This window comes from Lepisma saccharinum, chromosome 1 (assembly GCF_977018435.1).
Source record: "Lepisma saccharinum chromosome 1, izLepSacc3.1, whole genome shotgun sequence".
Taxonomy (NCBI): Eukaryota; Metazoa; Arthropoda; class Insecta; order Zygentoma; family Lepismatidae; genus Lepisma; species Lepisma saccharinum.
Genome location: NC_139229.1, coordinates 92,574,303 through 92,600,967, shown reverse-complemented (window position 1 = coordinate 92,600,967; position 26,665 = coordinate 92,574,303). Strand labels below are relative to the sequence as shown.

Genomic DNA, 26,665 nt, shown 5'->3' with positions numbered 1-26,665 from the left:
GCCACTTTTGGTTAAACGCGAATATGAAGATGAATCATATAATGAAATTGATGAAGGGACACTCACAGAGAACACCCATGCCCAGACTGGAATTCGAACCCGGTACCTCTGGCCTCATAGCATGCTGTGCTAACTGCTCCGCCATGCGGTCGAAAAACATCTCAATGACAAATGACAATGACACCTGTTACTTGCATTTGCATTTTTAGATATTTTGGTTTTGCTATCTTTGGTTAGTCACGACAATGATAACAAAAGGTGATTAGATTCTAATGTGAAAAAAAACAAAAACAGATCGAATGAAACACATATGCACTAGCTTGAACTCTGTGTTCATTGTCGCCATGTTAAACCATACAAGTACTCCTCTGATCCATCTCCAAGGCTTAACCATCTGCCACCTATTGCACTTGAAGCACTGCTGGAACTACGGAAAGCGAGGTTACAAGTAGACCACTCAACATTCTCATCCACTAATGCATTAGTGTCTTTTTTCTCATGTGAATTGATTAAGTATTCTTTCTACTTCATTTTATGTATTTTTTAAATGTTCAGTGTAATACAAGCACCCTGTTCACAAATCTTAGGATGTGGAGAAACTCAACCAAAAAATGCTTGTTTTGCAGATTCAGCTGATTCTAAAGTATGGCCAAGTTGAAATACCAAGGAATGGAAAACTAAGTGATTTCAGTGGTGTAGTTCTTATACACAGAAATGTGGTAGATGCTGTTAACAATATTATCCTGGTGAGTAGGAGCCTGAATGAAAAATTATTTTTTTCTGCCCATGTGCTTTCTTTGCTTCACAATAAATTAAATATACATTAGGAATAGACAAGTTTTAGAATTCATGAAGACAACATTTAGACAGATGGGCTCACTGAGATAACTAATAATGTATTGAGTTATTATTAGGTGCAAAAGGTAATGTGATGTTAAATATGGGGTGCTACTCTAGCCATAGGGACACCTAATGTTGAATTTGGGGGTGGCTCAGAAATTGGCAAAGCATTCAGATAATAGCTAAGAAATTTGGCAACCATGTTCACTTTCGCTTTTTTCAATCACTTTAATTTAACATAGAACATACTTTTTCGTAATAATAAGCAGTTTCAGTCCTCATTATACTTAAAAGTCACAGTAATGAACGAATTTAAATTATCATCCATTTTGACAACTGCTAATTAGTAATAAAATTCCATTTCATTGGAACTCAACAATGGACACATGTAGAGCGGCAGGGCTGGTGTAATATAAGCTTCTATTGTTGTAACAAATTTCAACTTCTTAAAGATTGCTGTGGAATGGTCTTTTGCAGTCTTATCGAAGTTTACACTTCATTTAACTATGTATTAGAGATAAGGGACAATTTTAAAATATTAGTATTAAAATTTGTTGTCTATAAAATTCCTGCCTTCCCCCAGGAAGACTGATATCCCCCCGGAGGAAAGTGGCTGGATTCAACACTGGGCACACCTCTAGGAGAGGGTGGTTCAGCTGCTGAAAGTATATTTGGAATGTCGTTAATTGATTATAAATAAGAAAATGGTGTGAATAAGTTAAATGTATTTCTTTCATTTAAAAATGGGAGTTCTGACCTCCATAAACCCTCTTATCTTTGGTGCATCCCAAACTCTCATGAAAAAAGTATATAATAATAATAAGGATCCTTTAAATTAAACCTTGTATTAATCATTGTGCAAAGAATTAAATTAAGGTTCTTTTCATTCTACTTTCAGCATTGGGGAAAAAAGAAATTGCAGCAAATGGAACGATCAATGAAGTTCCGCTGTGGTATACGTTTGATGGAGTGGGAGCATAGAAGATTAAAAATGGTGATCAATGATATGAAAGAAGATATCACAATGATTGAAAAAACTCCGGTAAGTTGCTGTGTGAAAACAAATTGAACCAAAATTGTTTTGTCGATCTGTTTGTAATAAAGGGATTCCAGTTCAATCCATTGTGGATGCACGTTACACAATGGTTTGGATGCCACTTTAAACTGTAGGTTCAGTCCCAATTAGACTATTAGATCGTAAAGCAGACTTAAACAAACAAAAAGTATGAATGCAGATAATTTGGTGATGAACTCTGTGCATAAAAAGCTATGTGACTTCATTCAGCCAATGGCAACTGTCAACTACTTGCTGTTCTTCTTTTGAATTCCTTATCTGCCACTTTTGGCAACAATCACAATTAGATGAAACTGATGGTAGAGAAATGGCAGGATACGTCCGAGACTTAGGATCGGGACTGCATTTTTTCATACACTATTACTTGCGTGTGCCAACCTCCATGGTGGAGTGGTTAGTACGGCATGACTGCCATGACTCCAGGAGCATTCTTTGCGAGTGTTGATTCATCAATTTCATCATATCATCACTCATCGTCAGCCTTGCAATTAACCGAAAGTGGCAGAAAAGCTAAGTAAAATAAACCAAATCAAATCAATTCTTCTGTGCATGTCAAAAGGTAAGGTAATAATCCTACATTATCATCTTGATAAATTTGTTTGAAATAGTGGCACTATCAACTTTAGTTTAACTAAAGGTCAAAGCTTCATTAACATTTACTTTCCAGTTTATAACAGATAGTACAGTGTGGAAATTACATGTATATGATATTATACCTCACTAATTAGAATCATCAAAGACTGTATGCTTGTGCAAAATATTTTATTTATTAACACTAGAATTTCTTCATTCATGAGTCTAAACATTGTTGGCACTGGTAAACAACTGTTCCAAAGTACATCATGGGGAGTTTTGATTTGGTTGCTCCCAGGGTCATATTTTCCAGGTTTGATTTTCGAAGCATTTGTGTTGCTTAGTTTTTGCACCACCCTATATACGAGTATATATCTGTGGTTTTTGGGACTCTAAACAATTAATGTAAAAAAAGTTTTCATTGGCCAGGTATGATAATGTTTAATGTATTTTTTTATTATTATTAAATGCTGATAATATCTTATTGTGCTTATCAATTAAACGTTATTATAGGTATGTATAAAAATAAAACATGTGGCTCATTAATTCTCTGATAAGTCTTTGAATATAACATCCAGTGATAAAGCTAACTAAAAGTGGGAAGAGAAACAGGGGACACCAAAACTGGTTGCATCATTCTACTGGCATAGGTAGTCAGTAATTACAGTCTTTTTACAGTTGAAGTCCAATAGTTCTTCAAAATCTTATATTAGTAAGCTGTCTGATAAAACTAACTCTTTCTTTTTTTTTTTGCTATCTACTTCCAGATATCACATCCAGTTCAACTGTATCTTCAGCGTCAAGAAGCTAAAAGACGGCTCATGCCAGAAAAAACACCTCTTACAATGGATCGTGAAATTCAGCTCATACAACAGGTAAAAACCTTGTAGCCCTGCCTTCAGAGTTGGGGAGTACCTTACGCAAGTACAACATTACTGAAATTACATGAGTAATTGTAACAGTACTTTGTTAACTTTGCCGTGGGTTGATACATTCAGAACTGGAGGATTTTTGCCAGGACAAAACAGTTTTGTTGCTGTTGTGTTTTAAATTTGTGCATGTAAAGTTATATGGGGAGAACATGTGCTCTCTATCTGACTTATAGTGTGTCATGAGTGACTTGATCACATTCTAATAAGATGAAGTAAACGGCTGTATGAGAGAGACCATTGTTGTGGAAGGAGTGTTGTCAGATTGAGTGCAGAGCTCACCCACAACCAATTATGTTATTATTATTTTTTTACTTATATGCGTGCATTATTTAGTCAATTAGTCTACACTGTTTCTTGTGAGTTTTCATATCTATATGTTCTTGTCATGTTAATAGAAAGTACAAAAAGTTTCTAAGTGATTTTATATTATATCAGATTTGTGAAACATAGATGGAACTGCCCCAGAGTTCTTCAGGGCAGCTTTGAGGTACATGCAATTTTAATTAGTACTGAGAACTGTTCACTTCAACAATATATTACTTCGAAAACAAATAGACATTTTGAAACAAAAAAAGTAATAAAGAAGAAGGGAAATAATATAAACATCACTAAATAATAAAAATAATAATAACCCGTGGCAACAGCCCTTGAAGGTCCTAGGCCGATCTACTGACTGCCAGTCTCCCTCCCACAATCCTACCTAGAGGTGTGGAGATCTTCAACTGGTAATGAAGTGACGTGGGGTCAGCAAGTCGAACCCTCAGCCGTTACAAAATATTTCCTAGACCAGGTTATGCTACTCACTCGTAGCTCCCATTTTCCTCACGATGGTGGGTGACCACCGGTCCTATACACAGGCTGAAAACCCAGACACTGAACCCATGTCGTCCCGCAGTCGGAGCCCAAAGCACAGTGCCTTAGACAGCAATGACACGGAGGAGGATTATAAACATCACTAGAAGTACCAAAAATACATTTAAAAAAAATTAAAATACTGTAAAATATGCATGAGTGCCATGCTCACCAGCGACTCAAGCTAGCATGACCGATGCCGAGTTAAATGTCCTTATTACACTATGTTGCCATTCGTCACCGGACACCCCATACCAGTACGTTAATCCGGTCGCAGCACCACATCAGTGTCAAGTAGGGCCACCTTTAGCCGCAATGATGTCCGCAACCCTTCGAAGAAGACTTTCCACCAATTTGCGATATGTGTCGACGGGAATCTTGCCCCATTCCTCCTGCAAAGCGGCAAACAGCTCAGTGGTGTTTTTTGGGCAGCATGGGCTGGCTCTCAAGCGGCGCTCCAACTTGTCCCAAAGGTGTTCAATGGGGTTGATATCTAGACTTTGGGCTGGCCAATCAAGTTTTTGCACACCCATGTCCTCGAACCACGTGTTGATAATGCCTGCCGTATGACATGGAGCATTGTCGTGCTGAAACAGGTATGGGCCAATACCGAATTGTTCCCACAATGTCGGTAGCGCAGAATTGTCCAGAACCTTTTGGTACACATCGGCATTCATGTTTTCCCGAACTAAAACAAGAGGGCAAAGACCATACCACGAAAAGCAGGACCACACCATGATGTCACGTCCACCGAATTTCACTGTGGGTACGATACAGTCCTGTAAACAGCGTTCACCGGGCATACTCCACACCCTCACATGTCCATCAGACCGCCACATCTGGTAGCGTGATTCATCACTTCATAGGAGGTATTTCCATTGTTCGAGAGTCTAATGCCGGCGTTCCTTGCACCACTGTAACCGACGAGCCGCATTGCGGGCTTTGATATGCAGCTTGTGAACTGCTGCAAGACCATGGAAACCAAGTGCGACTATCTCCTGGCAGACAGTACGATCACTTGCAGCACTACTGGAAGCCGATCGAAACTCCTGTGCCACCATCTGTATTGACGCCTTCCTTTTTGACTTCACCACATGTTTCAAGCATCTACGGTCATGATCTGTTAATATTTTCTGTTTATTGGGTCTGGGTCGGCATGTCATGACCTCCTCTTGCTTCCACTTCACGATAACATCACTCACTGTCGACTGGGGTATCTGAAATTTGCTGGAAATCTCACGGGTCGAATGCATAAACCTGTGGGCTCCAAAGATCATCCCTCTTTCTGCCTCACTCAGTTCACATCGTCTGTCCATATTGACTGCTGTAGCTGGTATGAGTGTATTCTCAACCGGCAACGCATTTTATAGGTTGTATGACGTGTACAGATGATCCCAAGCACTTTTTGAGGGGTGTCCGGTGACGAATGGCAACATAGTGTATATGATAAAGTAACAGTAATGCATCTTACCCAATTCTGCCTGAGCTAACCTCTGTGTGGCAGTGTGTTAGCGCAGCATTACGACACCAGGGGTTCTGGGTTCAAATCTCGGTCTGGGAATGGGTGTTATTTGTGAGTGTCCCTTCATCAATTTCATGTCATTACTCGTCCACATCGATGATACTAAACAACAACAATCAAATCGAAGCAATTCTCTCTGCATCCACACACTGTAAGTGCATACATGGTATGGTGAAATCAAAGGGGATAAATGTCCTTTTTACTTTTACATTGGAACATCTACAAGTGGTTGTTCGCATTTAAACTATAAATTGCAGTCGAACCCTGATTTTACATTTTCCTGAATTTTAAGTTCTTTCACCTGTGCACATTGCACCATACCATGAAGGCACATACAGGGGAATGTGGAGTTAGGGCCCCACACATTCCCGATCTTGGCCACTTTTGAAAGTGATTCGATCAAAACCATGCCCAGGCTGCCTTTACTCATTTATTACAGGCTTAACGAACCCCAGAACCGCTTTATGCAGGGCTGGAAAAATTCCAACCTTAGATCCCCTACCCTGGAATCAAACCCAGGTCTCCTGCATGGCAGTCAGATACCATACTGAATATACCACCAGGCTCTGGCATCAAGTATACAGAGCTGCAAGAGGTTCTCCTGAAATTTGACATTTTAGTTTGCGCAGCAAATTTCATTAACAAAATTTACATTTGTCAACGAACTTAGACTATCAAACGATTACTCTTTATGCTTGTACAATAATTTATTTTTAATATTTAATTTCAAGAATATGTATTAATTAATGTATAAAATTTTAAAAACCAGAAAGGTAAAGCACAATTGTTGAGATCGGAGCATCAACTTTTAACCCTCGATTGTGAGTGCCATTTTCTGTAACATGCATAAGTGCATGGTGTACACCTGTCCCTCAACCCATTAACCACTTGCCTGATTAACCCGAGTTAACTCGGAATTTGTTTTTGCTTTACATATTATTTACCCGAGTTATCTCGTTAAAATCGTGCAACTGCAGTGCACTTTTCTGCCTACCCGGACAGACTCGTTTGAGCTTTAAAAGGTGTTAATTCCCATTTTGGCCACTAGATGGAAGGTGTAGATAGCTTGCTGGCATCTACCGGATTCCCATGACACTACGTAGTTGTCATCTTTCCAGTGGTACTTGTGGTCGTTGTGTGAGTGTAGTGCCAAAACTTACAGAGCATTTTTGTGTTGTGAATACATTCTGTTCATGTTTTAGTGTTTTCCATCGTGTGAAGAACGACAAGATGAGTGACGACAAGCTTAGACAACAGTATAGAGGAGGAGGAGGAGGAAATGGATGTGAGTGAAAGTGATACAACAGTGGACAGTGTGTGTACTGAGGAGACAGATACAGATACAGATAGTTGTGGTGGTGTACAGTCGCCTTCCAAAATCTTTGCTTTGGTATATGATTTGTTGGGAAAGGGGTACTGTTTGACAATGGACAATTATTATAACTCACCACAACTTGCAGATCTGTTGATTTCTAAAAAGACTGATGTATTTGGAACACTGAAACGCAGTAGGAAAGATCTACCACAGGCTCTAAGAACAGCCAAATTGAAGAAAGGTGAAGAAGTAGGGTTGCAATGAGGCAAAGTGACAGTCATGAAATGGAAAGATAAGAAGGATGTGACATTGTTGTCAACCATCCATTCTGTTGAAATGATGACTGTAACACAACGTCACAAAGCAAAAATTAAACCACGAGTGGTGGTCGATTACAACAACAAAATGCGTGGTGTTGATCAGCATCTTGCTTCGTACGCCACACCAACGAAGCGTGGCAAAAAGTATTATAAAAAGATTTTCTTTCATCTGTTGGATCTGTCTCTTTGGAATTCAACATTAAAATGTGAAGACATTTTATTTTCCACAGTTTATATGCTATTTTGAAACATTTGTAGTACTTTCCATGTATGTACGAGTTAACTCGGGTTAATAATTATGGAGGTTTTTTGAATAGTTTGGTAATCTTATTTGACCCCAAAAATAGAATTTCATTACTGTTCCTTAATTGCCGATATCGGTACATTACAAACACACAATAAAAAAATGTGTAAAATATGGACCACTTTTGGGAAAATAATGTGTCAGGCAAGTGGTTAACTATCTTTGAGGTATGAAATACACCGATCATGCATGCAAAATGTTCTTTCTTTATCTTTCCTCTACAATCAGCTGCAATTTTCTGCTGCTCTTTCAAAATGACGTATTATCATCAAGTTAACGCCCATTGTATGCTTGGAGATAATGACCATGTTCACTTAAGTTTCAATTTCACTGCATCTTTCACCTCATAAACCGTATTTGAAGGGCCATTACCATAGACAAATTACAGTTTTCGTGTACTATTGGGCTTCAAGTGTATACCGTCCATTTTTCCTGTTCGAGCGAAGCAGCTCTCAATTCTGTGCAATATCTAGTGTCATCTATGCAAAACTATTTCGTGCCCAAGGAAAATCCTCTCCCTGCAGTACTCTAGAGTCTATTATATACTGGAGAGACAATTCACAAAGGAAACCTGAGTATCACATTCTTATCACTTTATGCAATGTGTTCATTAATTTTGTTAGCAACATATTAATGTTTTATACCTTTTGCCAGAATTATGAGCACAAACTAGAAGAATACATGTCCCTAGAAGAAGACCTGGAAGATAAAATCGATGCGAAAGTCAAGTTGAATAATATCCTTGAAAGTGAGGTTAAAACCCTTAATGTGGACATCAGTGATTTCCATCTGCAACAGGATCAAAGCTTTGAAGCAAAAGCAACAGCAGCTCAACAGCAAAGGCACGTAAAGTGTTTGGTTCTTACGTCATGGCATGTTTGAATATATTTTCTAAATTCATTTATAACACAATGTAACAAAAAAAATATTTTTTTCTGTTCCTGGGTAATAATTGTTATTTCCTAATTCCTTGTGTTCCAAAAGTATAGAAAATGGCTATTATTCCTCATAAACTTTGTTTTTGTAGCGAGGACAATGATGTTTTGAGATTTACCCTTTTCCAGTACACGTTTTTTCTCATTACGAATAAAGAAGATAAATAACATGTCATATTGCACGCTGTAGCAATATACTGGTCTCCCCTATAACTGAAATGGACAGGTCTTGGCATTCTGCCAGCAAGAACAGTGCAAATCGTGCAGTTTGAAGCGGTTCATAGTCGTCCTAGCTGCCTAATTAGATACACGTTTACAATGGCATCAAGAAGCTGCAAGTATATGGCAGACGAATTTTGTTATGTCTGTGGCCATTTTATCAAGAAAAGAGGAAATAAGTACTCTGTGAAAGCATCTGCTAAAATGTGTGAAGCATACAGAGCATATTTCGGCATGTCTGTAGGGGAACAAGACCAAACCTGGGCAGGTAAGACGGAAAATTAAAATGTAAAATTTTAATAATTTCAATTATATATTAAATATTTAGGGTTTTCTTGAAGAGGCCTAAAATTTTTTGTTTATTACAATTGTATTTTGAAAAATTACTTTTACTAACACCTTACATGTTTAACATTTAATAAACTGCTATACTTTAGTTTTACCCACAATAATGTTGAATTGTACATCCTGTTTTGTAAGTTGCTTGTGCACCTAACCAATAGTAGTGCACCTAAGTCACAAGGTTTGGGTGCAGTTGTGCACCTGATTGACAAAATTAATAAAAGTATATAATTTTGTGCATATTAAATATATATATCTACATATCTCATATGTGAAATATGTTGTAAAAATACACATTACTTTATTTTTGTCTTTTGTCTTTGGCAGGATGGTACAGAGGAGAAAAGAGAGCCATGAAGTTCGCTATCCCAAGAATTTGGCGGGAACCCACTGACCACTCAAGTAATTGCTACTTTTGCATGGTGGATCCTTCCAAATGTCGGGCTGGAAAGAATGCGCAAGCTATTATATATCTGGATATACCTTTGTCCATCGCCCCTGTGCCACATTGCCCTGAGTTTCCATGCCCACTCCTCCGCAGAAAAAGCTGCCCTCTTCAGATGAAAGTAGTAAGTCAGAGAGCGAGGAAGACATTGATCTTGATACTTACAATTTGCGAGCCGAAGAGAGAAACCCGTACTACCCCAATCAAAAAGATCTTAACGACTTAATAAGAGATGTTGGTCTCACCAAGTCCAATGCAGAACTCTTGACGTCCAGGCTTAAGCAGTGGAATTTATTAGATGAAAGTGTGCAAATAACAGATCAGAGGAAGTGTCATCAAAGTTTTTCCAGCTTTTTCATAAGTCAAGATGGACTCTGCTTCTGCCACAATGTCACCGGTCTGTTTGAAGCAATTGGAATTGACTTCAGTCCAAATGAGTGGCGCCTCTTTATTGACAGTTCGTCCAGAAATCTTAAAGCCGTGCTTCTTCATAATGGAAATACATACCCGTCTCTTCCACTAGCTCACTCAGTCCACCTCAAAGAGGATTACAACAGCATAAAGCGATTGCTAGATACCTTAAAATTTGATGAGTATGGATGGGAAGTCATCGGAGACTTCAAAATCATAGGATTTCTAATGGGTCTCCAAGACGGTTTTACCAAGTTTCCTTGTTATCTTTGCCTATGGGACAGCAGACACCAAAGCGCACTACAACACGAAGTACTGGCCACAGAGGACCGAGTTCTCTGTGGGGAAAAAACAGCGTCAAGTGGGAGCCACTGGTAGACCCCCACAAGTTGCTAATGCCTCCACTCCATATTAAATTGTGCCTGATCAAACAATTTGTCAAAGCTTAGGATAAGGAGTCAGCAGCCTTCAAGTACCTTCAAGACTTCTTTCCTAAGCTGTCTGATGCAAAGATCAAAGCCGGTGTCTTCGTCGGCCCACAGATAAAGAAGCTTTTGACTTGCAAAGAATTTCCCAAGAAGCTCAGTGAGAATGAAAAAGCAGCTTGGAACACTTTGTCTTAGTGGTTAAGGGCTTTTTGGGCAATCATAAGTCCGAGAGCTACGTGGAACTGGTTGAGACTCTGGTGAAGAACTAAGGCAAAATGGGCTGCAGGATGTCCCTGAAAATTCATGTCCTCGATGCTCACCTTCATACATTTAAGGATAACATGCAAGCGTACTCGGAGGAGCAAGGCGAGCGTTTCCATCAAGATATATTGGACTTCGAACGACGCTACCAAGGCCAGTATAACGAGAATATGATGGGAGAATATATTTGGGGTCTGATTCGTGAAAGTAATGAACAGTATAATCGTAAATCCCGGAAAACTACTCATTTTAAAATCTTTTGCAATAATTTTGTTCACAACTAGAGTGCAAATATATGTCACTTTTGATGTATATGTGTTTGTCTTTTTTTTATGTAAATGCAAAACACGAATTCGTATATTTTCTCATTGAAAACAGGTAAAATTAAAAAATAACACTGTCCTGGTCACAAAAACAAAGTTTGAGGGGAAAAATAGGCATTTTCTATGGTTTCCAGTCAGAAACCTTTAGAAAATAACACTCACTACACAGGAACAAAAATGGTGTTACAGGGTGTAATCAGTTATGCACCACAAAAGACTGATTTACGCAAATGTGTATATACACTGAGCACCAGCATTTAAATTAGAGCTGAGCTGATATCGATATATTGGTATCGGAAAGTATCGGTTGGATTTTATTTACTGATACCGGCCGATACTTTTCTGGCATTTTGATCATTCGTAGAGCCGCAAAAATGTCACGTGTTTGTGGATTCTAATTATCCTGTAAGTTATGCAAAACTCGAAGTTCCCATTGATTTTGTACCAATATTATGTGAAGAAACTGTATTTTGTGATTACATAACAGGTATTTTTACATTTTGATGTAATTATTGAACATATTGTAAAGCAAAGCTCTGGAAAATTGATGCTTATAATTGGAGTGGAATACTGACCAACTAATATTAATCAATATTTTGAAAAACTTTAGTTACTATTTTTAAGCATCGGTATCAGTATCAGTGGGATCGGTAAGAGTATCGGTATTGGTTCAAAGTGGTTCCAACTCAGCCCTAATTTAAATATTATTTAACAAAGGATTCCAAATACAGCATTAACCATTTTACTTTTAAGAAAGTCTAAAATTGCTAGAATTTAAAACATTTTGTATTTAATATTTAGTAACTGTATTTGTTAAAGAGAATATTTATTTGTTACAGGTTTGCTTGCTTAGCACAGCGTAGTAAACTGGTTCAGAAGATCCATGAGCAACACCAAGAGATCTTACTTTTGCAAACAGAGCTTGAATTGCTAAGACTTAGGACGTATCCAACTCTGGCTTACAAGTTACTTTAATCAAATTGCTTTTTAAAAACATATTATTGAAGTTGGTTTCCACTTAGCAATCAAAACAGTTTAGATCTCTCAAACCATATGATGTTAACATTCAAATAATTGTTCTAATAAATCAATGAACAAAAAATCCACAAGCATGTTTCATTTGATATTTTCTTGCACATACCTAGTCATATCATAAATTCTGTTACAAGTTTAGACAGGGATGGCAACACTGGTAGGCAAGGTAACATCGCAATGTTGGATCAAACAACAACCAGTATCATTGTGTGTTTCGCTGTGGTAGCGGAAAGGTGAATTTCACTGTGAGTCGAATGGAGTGGGGTGTATACGAGAACCGTGTGGCAGTAATCGCACTGCACAAAGTTGGCAAATCACCATCGGACATTTTCAACACCGTGAAAAAGCTGAATATCAGCAGGATGTTTGTGCATCAGACCATCAACAGATACTGTGACACAGGGACAATTGAGGACTGCCCCCAGGAAAGGTAGACCTCGCATCATGAGGAGCCAGAAGCTTGTGAAAGTAGTGGCTGTGCGGATTCAACGAAATCCTGTCAGGAAACAAGCAGTGATGGCACGAGAGCTGAACATTTCGAAAATGTCGATGTCGCGTGTGCTCCGAAGTGACCTAGGACTCTGCGCTTATCAGTAAAGTACTGGTCACCTCCTCACTCCACAGCTTAAGGGCCAGAGGGAGCAGAAAACAAAAAGACTCCTTCAGCGTTACAGAAATGGTGGCCACAGGAGGATCCTTTTCACGGACGAAAAAAACTTCACAATTGAAGAGTCTTACAATCGTCAAAACGACCGTGTTTATGCCTCAACATCCAAGGAAGCTCAGGAAAACACGCTACGGATCCTCAGAGGCTAACATCCCACCTCAGTCATGGTTTGGTGGGGGGTTTCGTACGATGGCACAACTGATCTCCACATCTGTGAACATGGTGTGAAAACATCTACAAAAGTGTACCAAGCGACAGTGTTGGAGCCACTTCTGAAATCGTTGATCCGCACCATGTTCAACAATGAGCCATGGAGTTTCCAGCAGGACTCAGCACCCACCCACAAGGCAAAGACCACACGGGAGTGGCTTCAGAGGAATGTGTCTGATTTCATTGCTCTGGCTGATTGGCCCTCCAGCAGCCCCGACCTCAGCCCATTGACTTCAGGTTGTGCTCCATTTTGGAGGGCATGGTCTGTAGGTAGAGGCATCCAAACCTTGCGAGTCTCAAGTGTTCTCTTGTGAAGGCAGTGGCGGACTTTCCCCTCAAGACTGTGTGTGCTGCGATCGATGACTGGCCTTGGAGACTTCGGGCCTGTGTGAAGGCCAGATGTGGCCATTTTGAACAGTGATTGGTGTTCTGTGTTGGCAAGACCTGTACCTTTGTAACATCCAAATATTAATACATTAGCTTGCTCACTGTGCCTGTAGTTCATTATTAACTTTGTAACAGAATTTATGATATGACTAGGTACAAAAATGATGCAAACCTCAGTATTTCTATTTGCTAAAATTGAGTAAATTACGTTGCTTTTGGCTGATAGTTTGAGTTTTTGTTTAAGGTCTACTTTATACAGATTGGCTAATCAGGCTAATGAGTATGCTCTTGACTGCCCATTTTTCAAGATGACAACAGCAAAATGCACAGGGCTGGAAGTGTACGAGACTGGTTTGATGAACACTCACACACTCTATCACAGGGCATGAAATTTCAAGTTTGAAGTCAGTCACCAGACAAATCTTTGGTCGCCACTATTTTAATATTGATAAGTAATAAAAATATGAGCAAGTATTAAAAAGAATTAATGTTTGTGTAGCGCTGTCATTCTGCACTGAATTACCACTTATCAATTGCAGCTGCTGGGTCAAACTCTGACAGGGGGGGTCCATTTTACAAAAACTCTGAGTAACTCATCCAGTGTCTCAATCTTCAGAGAGTTCCTGTAAGTAGTCTTGAGTCTGTTGTGACAGTTGAAACCTCTCCCACATGAAGCTGTGCTCACTGGTAGAACAGCATAAAATGTCAAAATCTGGAGCAAATTGGGGAATTTTGTTGAACACTCCTCACTGTGAATCTTCTCCAGCATCTGATTCAAAGTCAGAGAAGGAAATAAAAGTTTGTATTCTGTCCACTCTGCTAACAGAACATCCATTTTCTCATTATGAAGGCTCGGGTTCAAGTACATATAGAGCTTCTTTAATTCTTCTATCCAAAACTGAAGAATATTTTCTTTGGGAGGCCGACCCAAAGTGTCGAAAACATGCAGAGATGCAATCACATCTGTTGATATAGATTGCAATCTTTCTGAGAGGTATACACTTCACATTGTTAATTAAGTTTCCTCTAACAGCCTGAAACTCTTGCTCTCCATTTTGAATGTTTGTGAGCTGCACATCCCTGATCTTCCCTGAAATGGATACATGGTCCAAGATATCTTGGTCCAACATTAGAATCTAGGTCATCCAATGTTCAATTCTTATTTTCAGAGATGCAATCAAAAGATTCTTATTTTGTAGTGCCACGCTTAAAGGGTTCAATTTCCTGTAGAAATCCAAAAGGAAGTACAGAAGCTTAACAAATTTAAATTGCTTCAAACTTTTCAGCAAACCCTAAGCTTTAGCGCCATCATTGCCTTTTCCATGGGCCACCTATTCAAGATGGGTCACAACAGCTTTCATGATTGCAAGAGAGCTCTTACAGCACTTCTTACTGGCTAACCACCTAATAGTGTGGATATCACTCAGTTTTAGAATTTCTTCTCCTATAACTTCTGCCGTTTCTCTCAAGAGGTGAAGTCTTTTAGCAGAGCCATGAAAACACTGATAAATATTCCTAATCACGGAATCAAATGCTCTAAGATATTCAACTTCACCACACGCATCCAGCACAGCTAACTGCAAACGGTGTGCAAGGCAGTGAATATTTATCATTTTATTACAAATAGCTTTAATTTGCACAGCCAATCCTGATTTGTGTCTGACCATATTTGCTGCAGTACCCAAGCCTACAATGTAACACTTGTTTCTGTATTTATTTGAACCTATTGCCTTATCTAAATAATCAGTTATGGTTGTGAAGTAGCCAGCAGAAGTAGAGTTCGGAAGCTCTATTACTCCTAAAATGTCCTCCTTGATGTGACCAATCATTTGCATCCACGTATCGAACATACACATCCATCGATCAGAAGGCTGATGTATGTATTTCTCTGGAACCACTTCACTCACAGGCAACTACCTAAAAAAAAAGGTAAAGTGCTCCCATGTGCATAGCACCATGCCATGAAGGCGTATAGGGGATGTGGGGGGTAACGCCCCACACTTTCTTGATCCGGTCGTGAGTGGGGGTGATGTGATCAGCATCACACCCCTGACCACCTTTACCCCCCAGGTACCCATGTTATTCGACGCTGGCAACTACCACCGAACCAAAAAAATAAAAAATAAAAAAAATAGGTAAACAGAACGAACGTTACTACCACGTCAACCAACCTTCACAAGTGCATTTATCGCATTCTTTTGTCAACAAAGACTGGACACTGGCACGCGCGAGAGCAGTTCACAACTGTGAAAACAGGGTTTTTCCATGCACAAGCAAGGAGCCTCGGTTGGGACACAGTCTGCTCCCACCTCAAGTCCAAGTGGAGGAAAAGCAAAGCAGGGAAAATGGGTTGGGTTGGGTTGCATGTGCATCCAAAGTGGTAGGATCCCAACAGTTGCAGAACTGTTGTGCCGATTAGATGGTGTCGGCGTTGAGTAGACGTGGGGTTTTCAATCGGCTCACTTTCCAAAACCATGTACGAACGTTGGATTGAGATGTTTGACACATACTTGAGACAACGAAATTTTAGTCGCCAGCACCAAACTTTTGGTCGCCAATGGCGACCGGAAATTTTGCACCCTGCTCTATCACATCTTGACTGGCCTGCAAAATCACCTGACCTCAACCCCATTGAAAATCTGTGGGACCTTTTGGAACAGCGGGTTAAACGGCGAAATCAGCATCCTCGAAATTTGGTGGATTTGCGTGATATAATCCTCAGCGAGTGGCTTAAACTGGATGCGACGTATCTGCAGAACCTTGTGGACTCCCTTCCTAACCGAATCAAGGCAGTTATCAAGGCCAGAGGCAGAATTACACGGTATCAATGTGATTTTTCATGGGGTGACTAATTTCTTGTCCAGTGAGCTTAGTATAGACTACATTAATTTTTGTAATCCCAAACAATCTATATATATAAAAATGGATATACAGGGTGTCATTTTAATGGCGCTCACGGACCACAGATTCGTGTAGAGGACATCAAAACAAACAACTTTTCTCAGTAACATTTTTCACGTTGGTGCGTCAATTCGATGCTACAGCCGTTCAAAAAAGACCGTTTTGCCGCCTGGATGCTGGCAACCCAACACAACATTTGATCGTATCTGTGACGCCATTTCCTGCGGCGAAACAGCGCACGGTAGGGTTGCAAGGAACACACAAATTTTGTGAAAAATGACAAACTACCAACCACATTATTAGCTGTAAAACGAAGCGAGAAACGCGTCCAGTAGACCGTACATCATAGCCTACCAGCCAGAAGATCAGCAGTCATCTCAGGGGAAAGGGGGAGTGAAACAACGATATGAGAAATGGTAAAAACGTATTCAAAATGAAGAGTCAATATCAGATTTTGTCTCAGCCTACATGTTAAATATCAACAACAACAATACATTTTATTGGATTTACAGCTTACATGTGGCTGTTTACGCCCAGTTACATGTCAAATATTTGCAAATCTCGTTGCAAGGTTGATATCTACAGGTGTGTGTCCAGATGCCTTGTGGTACTTTGTGCTGATAACGGAAGTATCTGAGGTTCACGTTGTTACATTACAGCTAAAACACGTACAACCACAGTAACAATCTAATGATGAATCTGTAGCAAATATACTGCCCTGTTCAGAGTTGCAAACTATTACATGTGTATCCGGTGCGTAGATAAACACAGTCGTCAGAGAGTTTGTTTTACTACTATTTATATCCCTGTATTTTCAACCATTTTTGTCACTTGCCTCATAATGCCCTGAATATAAATTATATTATGTGTTGCTTACCTTTCGAATTTTGAGTTATTTCATTTCTATTTTGTCATCTGTTCAGTGTGTCACAGACAACTAGTATCAGAAGGACGAAGTGGATAGACTAAATTGTAGATGCCAACTTGGTAACTAGATTTGCAAATATTTGACATGCAAGCTGATACAAAATTCGATATGACCACTTCCACTTGAATTCTATTTTCTTTCTACCATTTTTCGTATCGTTTGTTTACTTCCTGTTAGGTTACAGAACGTGTTTTCTCGTTTTATTTTACGTTACATAATGTGGCTGATTGTAGCTATGTCATTTTTTACAGAATATGTGTGTTCCTGGCAACCATAGAACGCATCGCTTCACGACGGGATATGACGTCACAAATGCAATCAAATGTTGTGTGTGGTTGCCAGCATTCAGGCGGCAAAACGGGCTTTTTTGAACGCCTGTAGCGCCGAAACGACGCTCCAACGAGAAAAATGTTACTGAAAAAAGTTGTTTGTTTTGATGTCCTCTACACGTTTCCGTGGTCCGTGGGCGCCATTAAAATGACACCCTGTATAAGTGAATATATGTATGTACGTTTGTTCCGGCATAACTCTCGAACGTCTGGAGCAATTTCAACCAAACTTGGTACACATATGACTTACAATCTGGAAAGAAATTCTGTGGGGGTAAGGCACCACTGACACCCCTAGGTGACATGTAAAAATAATCAAAAACGACCGATATTAGTGTGGAATCCATAGTTTTTGGGGTTGCTAAGATGAATAGTGACACTCCCGATGCCGTTCAACACCAAGACACATCTGGCACCCCTGGGGGGTGGGGGTGGGAAGGGGGTGACATGTAAAACGACCGATATTAGTGTCGAATCCATAGTTTTCGGAGTTGCACACTTGCTTTCTCGATCATGATCAACAAGTCACAGGGGCAGTCTATTAACTACTGCAGAGTGGATTTAAGATCGCCATGTTTCTCCAATGGACAATTTTATGTTGCTTGCTCAAGGGTGGGTTCACCAAAGAATTTATTTATTCTTGCTCCTGGGGTTGAAACTAAAAATGTTGTTTATAATCAGGTTTTGAGTTAATTTAATATTATAGTGAATTTGTAAAACATTTTACTTTAAAACTTGAATACTGTACTTATACTTTTAAATACCTGTAAATAAAATTTGTTACATTTTACACTATAGTTAGAATTCATTATTTTCCTGTATAATAGAAGATTAGAATAAATAAATACCTGGGAAACGCCGGGTAATCAGCTAGTAAAAAAAGTGCCAGTAGTGTTGCACATATTATTTGTCTAAATATTTACATATTGATGCAGAGAGGATTTTATACATATATCTATTCATGTCTGCTGGCATCAAAATAAACATTTTTTCTTCAATAGAAGAAACACAAAAAGATAAATGTAACATAATTTTAATTGCACTCTAATGCAAAGGGCTGTACAGTGTATATTACTGTATCTCATGGTGGTAAATTTGGTTTATTTTACTTCACTTTTCTGCCACTTTTGGCGAATCGAGATGATGATGAATGGTGATATGATGAGATTGATGAAGGGATACTCGCAAAGAACATCCATGCGCAGGTCAGGATTCGAGCCTGGGAATCCTGGCATCATAGCATGCTGTGCTAACCACTCTGCCACAGAAGTTGCTTATTGCATCTCATGTTGAAATACAGAGGATAACAATATTCATAATGCCAGTATAGATCTTGCCATTTCACAAGCTTCCCACTGCATCTTCAGTGTCTGAATGATTTACTACTGAATAGGGCTGAGCCGATACAGGTGCCAATGTATTGAAATCAGCCGATACTTTCAGGCATATTGGTCTTTCAGGGGGTCAGCAAAAATACCGTGCACATTCTCGCAGAGTCTTATTATTCTGGAAATTATGAAAAAATCAAACTTCTTTTTATTTTGCACGAAAAACTGTATTTTTTGATTACATAACATCTATTTTAATATTCTGATGTAATTCTTGAATTACAAGGAATTATAATAATAAAGGAAATTTCTTGGTAAATTGATACATATAGTTGGAGAAGAATATTTACATACCAATATTGATCATTATTTTGAAAATTTTTAATTATTGTAATTTTCAAGTATTGGTATCGGTACGAATCGGTATCAGTATCGGTTCAGCCCTACTCCTGAAGGTAATATATTTATCTCTATAAACTAGGCCTAGATCAAAAGCAGTGGCCTATTCTCCAGGCTATCATGTTTACTGCCTGTAAATCAACTTTTCTCATCCTTTTTCTTTTATATTTCAGCCTTAATATATGGAAAATTGATTATTATATGTTATACAAGCTTTTAAACCAGAATTGAATTATTTAAAGAACTTAAAGACCGGTTTATGTATGCCACTGATCCTTGTCCAACGAACCCATCTGATGATTGGTTGTATGCGGGGAGGGCAAGGGAGCCGAAAGAAAAAGTGGGCAGGTGGCTATTTAAGAACACATAGCCTGCATGGTCAGTTCTGGTTGTATGCGGGGAGGGCAAGGGAGCCGAAAGAAAAAGTGGGCAGGTGGCTATTTAAGAACACATAGCCTGCATGGTCAGTTCCACTGCTACAACAGCACTGGTGGAAGAAATCGGCTCGTTCTTTCTATTCGTGTGCCCTGCTTGGCAGAGGCAGTGTTGCTAAGTGAAGGGAAAATTTCCTTGGTGCTGGGAAATTCAGTCACCTATTCTTCAATTGTTGCACTCCTTTTCGTCCCATTTCGAGACTTGATAATTCATTTTAAAGTAAAAATCTGAAGGTCCAATTTTAGGTGAAAAGGGAAATTTTATGAAAAATATTTAAAATTGCTGGAAAATTTGAAGTTGTCTGACTCCTGTATGAACACATTTTTAAGTGCAAAATATTGCTTTTTATATACATATCTATATATAAAAAACATTTTCAAATAAGGTTGGAAACATTAAATTCTTGTATTATTCTTTCTACCAATTAAATAAAAGCTGTATCATTATTATTATTGGTGATAAAACATCCAGTAAAACCAGATGGGTCTTTGTCATGAAAAATTTCCTTTTCGTATGATAGTGATCTCTACACATCTAGATTTCAGGTAAAAGATGGGAGAAATAAAGTAAGTTTTACAACTAACATTGTGCATTTTATAATAATAATAATAATAATAATAATAATACACAAAATCGAGGGGTCCCAGTTTCGATCCCCAGTGGAGGCACATTTCACAGTAATTCAAAACTCACTTTAACCTGTAGGTCCAGGCCGGAATCAGCCTACATGACAAAAAGTAGACTTAAGCAGCTTTTTAAACAACAAATAAAAACATTGTTTGCTTTTTTGTTTTACTTGCATGCCTGCTATGATGTTTTATTTCTATTATATCTAATTAAGGTAGATGGGCGGATGAATAATAAATACATACAATAAGTGAGAACGTAGAAATTTTCAGCAAAAAATGTAGGCTCGACCAGGACTTGAACCATTGCTCTAACCTTTGAGCTACCGAGCCGGCCTGGCCTTGCCTGATTTTTCGCTATCGCTGTTTTACCTGCGTGGAATTATCTTTGCCAGTGCTACTGCAACGGGATCTGTTGCCTTTGAAACACAGTAGATTTTGACATTGCCTGGTTCCTTCCAGCATAGAAATGTTAATTATTGAAGATTAGGCACACACAGGAGATGTACTACATAGAAATTTTCAGCGAAAAATGCAGGCTCGACCAGGACTCGAACTTGGGTCTATGGCATACCATGCCATTGCTCTAACCATTGAGCTACCGAGCCAGCCTGGCCTCGCCTGATTTTTCGCTATCGCTGTTTTACCTGCGTGGAATCGTCTGCAGGACTATGTCACTGATTAAAAGCATTAAATTATGATTAATGTAATATAATGTAGCTGTGTCTATGTAGACATTAACAAATTGCAGCAAGCAAGCTAATAGAAGAATGCTGGGTGTGTTAAACGTATACTGAGAGGTTGCAATATGAACATGTACATATATTTTTTGTATGAGACTAAAGATCTGACAAAAGAAAGTTTAATTTTTCACAAAAACTATTTACATAGAAGCAAGTTCCTTATACAATTTTTGGTAGTAAATATACATTATCCAAAATGTACCATGTTTGGTTTATGGGAAGAACAACTTTCACTGATACTGCTCTGGATAATAAGGCAGAGGCATTCCGGTTTTCAATCCACAGACAGTTTTTGCAAGAATCATCACACGTTCAGCCAGAATTCTGCACTTTCCATCATCTATCACATCACCTGCAACGAAAGGGCACTGAAGTCGCTCCACAAAAGCCAACAGTTCATCAACATGAATGCCCATTTTAGCAGGTGGTATCTCATTGCCATTCACTAAGCAAATTCTACCTGCGAAAAAAGACTTGTCGATAAATCTCAGGTTCCTTTCTACATCTTCAGTGCAAGTGGATTGATATGTATCCATGATGAAAACAATGAAATCAATTCTTGCATTTTCACTGGATTGAAGAAGATTACGCACTTCACAACACATAATTATCTTAAAATTCAGCACATTTTCTTTCTCTGTGATATACTTGAGAAGATGCTCTGAAAATCTCTTACAGTAGTCAGAGGTTGATACTACAAGTATGTTGAAAGTGGAGTCTTTCTCATATGGTCCATAGGAGTTAATTATTCCGGTTTGCGCATTTCTTACATATGAAGAGCTATTCAACGAGGACATGTTGAAGGCAAGATCAGTGACCCAGTTCACACATGCAAATGCTGGAAATAAGAAATTGGATGAGAGTATAGTTTAAAACATGTATTAAAAAAACAAAATTAAAATATTGTTTTACAGGAAAATCACAAGAGGATTCAGAAAATCCTAGAACTGCTTGGTATTGAGTTTTGATGCCACGTTTTGGCATGTGCTGCATACTGAAAAATAATGATATACCAAAATAAAAGGACTTTTGTTTAAGTCTACTATATGCACAGATAGGCTAATTGGGACTGGACCTACAGTCTAAAATTGAATCCAAGCTACTACGTGCCATCAGGTATTCAACCTAGGATCCTCTGATTACAAAGCAACAACTTTACCACACCACCAGGAAGGCCCCAAAATACAAGGAATAACAAAGATACCTAAGATTGGCATACAGAAGTTACCAAAGATAACAAAATATTAAGGTAGAGTTGATGCATCGGTATTGAAAAGTGTAGGTTGGGATTTAAACACTGATCCCCGCAGACACTCTTCCAGAATCTGGGTATCTTGCATAGGATGGTTTAGTATTCTTATTACCTCATGTGCGTAATTAAGTTATTAAAATTTATAAACCATCTGAACTACTTTAAGTTGTTACAATGTTGAAGTACTGGAATCAGTATGTGTATTGACCCTGGTAATCAGTGGCATGCCCAGGATTTTTGAAAGGGATGGGTTACGTATATATTTTTTTAGTAATTGGCCCTCATTTTGCTTTCTCTTCCTGCTTTTGACGTTTTTTTTAGGAACACTGGGCTAAAGAGGGGAGGGGTTATAACCCCAACCAAGCCCACAGTGGGCACGCCACTGCTAGTACTGTTTAAAAGTGGTAATTGCTCAACTGGTAGATTAACTGCCAGTACAGAGGTATCAGCTGATGCAGCCAAATTTGCTGATATTTTTTGGAACAAATATTTATCAAATTAGGCTGTTACTTAATGTAAAATGTAGAGTTGAGCCGATATCAATGCTGATGTATGGATATTGGTTGATACCAGTGGTTTTGGTATGTATATTATATCGGTTCAAATTTAATTGATAGACTTGTCCAGAGTCAGCAAAAATGCTACCTGGCATTTTTGTGGAGTCTAAATATCTTGGAATTTATACAGTATTGTTGGAGAAATGGATTTTGTGATTAAACAATTATCTTATGAATATTTTAAAGCAAAGGAAATAGGTAACAATGGAAGAGATTGGATTGATCTTGCCCAGGATAGGGGCAGAGGAAGGCTTGTGTTGCTGCGCAGCCTTATTTCAAAGGAAAAACTCTTATAGATTAATATATCATTTTAATTAAAACCTACACTTTAAAATGTATAAATATTTTGAACTCCCTAAAATTGTTTCCAATTTCCAAGTATTGGTATCTCGTTCGCGAATGAGAGGAAGGGAGGGGGAGCATTTTCTGTTGTCTTCAACTCATGGAGATGCCATAACGTAGGTCGCTATCTGTGACATAGTGGTTGAATAGAACACTTTTTTAAAGAAGAATGACTACATCAGTACAACAGGTAAATGCTCTGATTTAAGGATGCCAAGTTTGACTTACATAACATGTACTAACAATACCTTTATCAGTGATTGTTGCAGCTTAGTTAACATGGAGGGTTACACAAAGGAGCATTGAGTTTTGATAGTGAAAACTCATTACTAGAATGGCGAGTGTTATGCAGAGACTGTAAGGAAGCTTTGTGCAATCCTTGGACGTGAAAGTGCACCTAGTGAGAGTAAGTTCACAAGTTGATCAAGAAATTTGAGGAAACAGGTTCGACAGCAGACATTAAAACACCGCACCGCCGATCTGTTGAGAACATTGTTATTGCGAGTCCAAAAAAATCTTAAATCAGAACATTTACCTGTTGTAATGATGTAAAAATATTTGCCATTTTGTAAAGATACAGTATTTTCTTAAGCATATTAAATCCATCGCTTTTATTGGGACACCCTTTACATGCAATTACTGGTATAAATGCTTACATGATCAATTTAGATCGAGTTTGGTGCTCTTAGCATCCCATTTTCATTGTGTGGAAATGGGAGCATAGAAAAAGTGATTATGATTTGCCAGGGAATCTCTCGTGGAATGTATCTGTTTATTTATTTGGAACACAACAGGTGCATATTCAATAGGGGATGACACCATTACATAAACAAGAACATAAATAAGATAGTTAACAGCTATTCTCATTCATGTAAGAGAGACTAGGTGTAATGCATATGTAATTGAAAGATGGGGGCAGGATCCAAGTGTCTGAATGTTTAACTTTTTTAAAAAGATAAAAGACTTTTGCATGAGAGAGCATGATTATATTTGATACCCTGACCATGTTTTCTGTTTATTATGTGATTTGTTTGCCACTTGACACATATATTGTTCTGTATGTGTCGGATTTGATTTGATTTATTTTACTTTGCATCTTGTGCCACTTTTGACTAATTTGCGAAGATGGGGAAGGGTGATGATATTATGAAATTGATGAATAGAAATCACGAACGTCTATGCCCAAGCCAGGATTCGAACCTGGGACCCCTGGCATCGCAACACGATGTGCTAACCACTCCGCCACGGGGGCCGACTGTATGTGTCGGAGATTAGAGGTATCTTATCTGCAGATATGTATTCACTTAAAGAATTAAATATGCCTTAATTTGAGCGGGACCTCTAACTAGGGAGTCTGTTAGCACGAAAGGTGACAATGTAGTAGATCTGTTAACACATACTGTGGAGTTCTAGCGATTACTTAAGATATTGTTCAATATATGCTTTCGTAGTTAGGTTAGGCAGGTCAGGTTTGGTTCTCTTAGAATTAAAATAAAGTCACTAAATGCATTCTACTAAAGTTCCGATTTACTTCTACATTAATTCCCAACAGTCTACGATACTTACAGTCGCTTGTCAACAGAAAATACATTGTTCATGGGAAAGACAGTAAATGTTTAGTTTTTATAAAAGCTTTATTCAGAGCTTATTTTTTTTCCTGGGATTAAAGGTTCTGGTATCTTTCAAGTTGGTTTATTTGTGTTCATCATAAGTACTCACAACATTGTGGTTTCATAAATGATAACCTAAAAAAATGTGTCAATAAGGCATGGAACGACTTAGGATGACCGTACCCCTCTCCGATTTTCTTCATATTTGGCATACTCACTAACTGAGGCATCCTAATCACGAATCTGAAGTTAAAAGTTGTCGGAAACGTTTAGAAATTTCAAAATAAGCAAAAATAAGGCGTTAGTTTTCAGAATGGAAACAGTCGATTTTCGTAAATTTTTTCGTTTCACAAGGAAATATATATATTCCGGATACTACCACGACACCAAATTTTAACTATGTTTGCCTAACCTAACCGACACTAACCTAACCACACGTCAATGGTTCGTGGGGCTAACGTCAACGGTTCACAATTATTTTGCAATTTCTACACGTTTCCGACAAATTTTAACTTCACATTCGTCATTAGCAGCCCTCAATTAGTAAGTATGTCAAATATGAAGAAAATCGGAGGGATCCGGTCATCTTAAGTCATACCAATACGATTAACCTGTAACTTTCTCTGATGATGAGTTATAATTATTTTGTATGAGTAAATTCAATGTTCTTTTTTTTTCCTTAAATTTCATTTTCATTTGGTTTATTTTACTTTGCTTTCCTGCCAATTTTGGCTAATTGTGAGGATGAGTGATGATATGATGAAATTGATGGTCACACTCATAGAACACCATGTTCAGGCTGGGATTCGAAGCCGGAACTCCTTTCGTTATAGCACACTGTGCTATCCACTATGCCAACGGAGGTCGAAATGAACACCGTGTTGTGTAGACAGTGTAGGGCCCAAGTTCATTTTGTTTTATTGCGATTTCATCATGCTACGAATGCAATTTTTACACGGTTCGGTTCAAGTTCCTTTTGTTTTATTGCGATTTCATCATGCTACGAATGCAATTTTTACACGGTTCGGTACAAGTTCCATAACGAACTTTTTTTTCCGAGTCCAAACAGCGCTCATTACTTTAAGGAAGGTTCAAATTTCGTGTGACAATGATTTCCAAAATTCTACGATAATTAGTCCTTGTGTTAGGAGAAATCATAAAACAATCGGAACCGTTACCATTTTAGGACTACACCCAAACCACCTTTCACTCTTAGGAAGAAAAAGCGCGTATGCTTTCCCACGGTAATTACTTTTTGTCCATCTACTATGCAGACAAAGTTTTCAGCAACGAGGTTTATGGTTTTGATAATCTTAATTAAATTTAATATTATAGCTAAAATTAAAAATAATTTACCTATGTTCTACAGCAGCCTCCTCTCTCACAACTGTGATCTACAAAATTCCCTCCCTTAATCCTTAATTGCACACCGCTAAACCAACATCGTCTTCTAACGTCAGACGAGGAATGCCTATGTTATTAGGTTTGATTTCCTTAGCATAAACGAACGGCAAGTATATTATTTATGCGAAGAGAACTAAACATAAGGAGCCTAACCTAACAACTTAGACATTTAGCGTAACAATTAAAGTTTTTAAGATGACGTCAGAACGCAAGGTTGCTCTTGCGTTGTGCGATAAGAGATTCCACGGCTGTTCTGGTCTGTTCCGTTTCCTGTAATGACTGTTGCCAGAATTAAAACATGCTTTTGATTTTATTCTACAAATTTACATAGAAAAACTAAGATATAGATAAATTCATATTTAAGAATTGTATTATGTGGAGTGATATCTATTTTAAGCCATTAGATGAAGTCCTT

The 26,665-nt window shown here is 38.4% G+C and overlaps 1 protein-coding gene, 1 long non-coding RNA gene and 1 other non-coding gene across 3 annotated transcripts in view; 1 reads left to right on the top strand and 2 right to left on the bottom strand.

The window, feature by feature from the left end:
- Positions 1-10,463, top strand: part of LOC145984317 (cilia- and flagella-associated protein 43) — a 100,824-nt gene extending 90,361 nt beyond the window's left edge. The window contains exons 23-27 of the mRNA XM_083117976.1: positions 627-746; positions 1,739-1,882; positions 3,256-3,363; positions 8,388-8,579; positions 9,771-10,463. Coding sequence (XP_082974102.1) covers positions 627-746; positions 1,739-1,882; positions 3,256-3,363; positions 8,388-8,579; positions 9,771-10,463 — 1,257 coding nt within the window. The remainder of the gene's footprint in view (positions 1-626; positions 747-1,738; positions 1,883-3,255; positions 3,364-8,387; positions 8,580-9,770) is intronic.
- A 10,415-nt stretch (positions 10,464-20,878) lies between these two features.
- On the bottom strand, positions 20,879-20,950 carry TRNAT-GGU (transfer RNA threonine (anticodon GGU)). The gene has a single exon. It is a non-coding gene; the product is annotated as a tRNA-Thr (tRNA).
- Positions 20,951-21,143: 193 nt separating this feature from the next.
- Positions 21,144-26,412, bottom strand: LOC145984529 (uncharacterized). The gene is made up of 2 exons (XR_014441346.1): positions 26,203-26,412; positions 21,144-21,923 (listed from the first exon to the last, which is right to left on the bottom strand). It is a non-coding gene; the product is annotated as an uncharacterized LOC145984529 (long non-coding RNA).
- Positions 26,413-26,665: the final 253 nt, after the last annotated feature.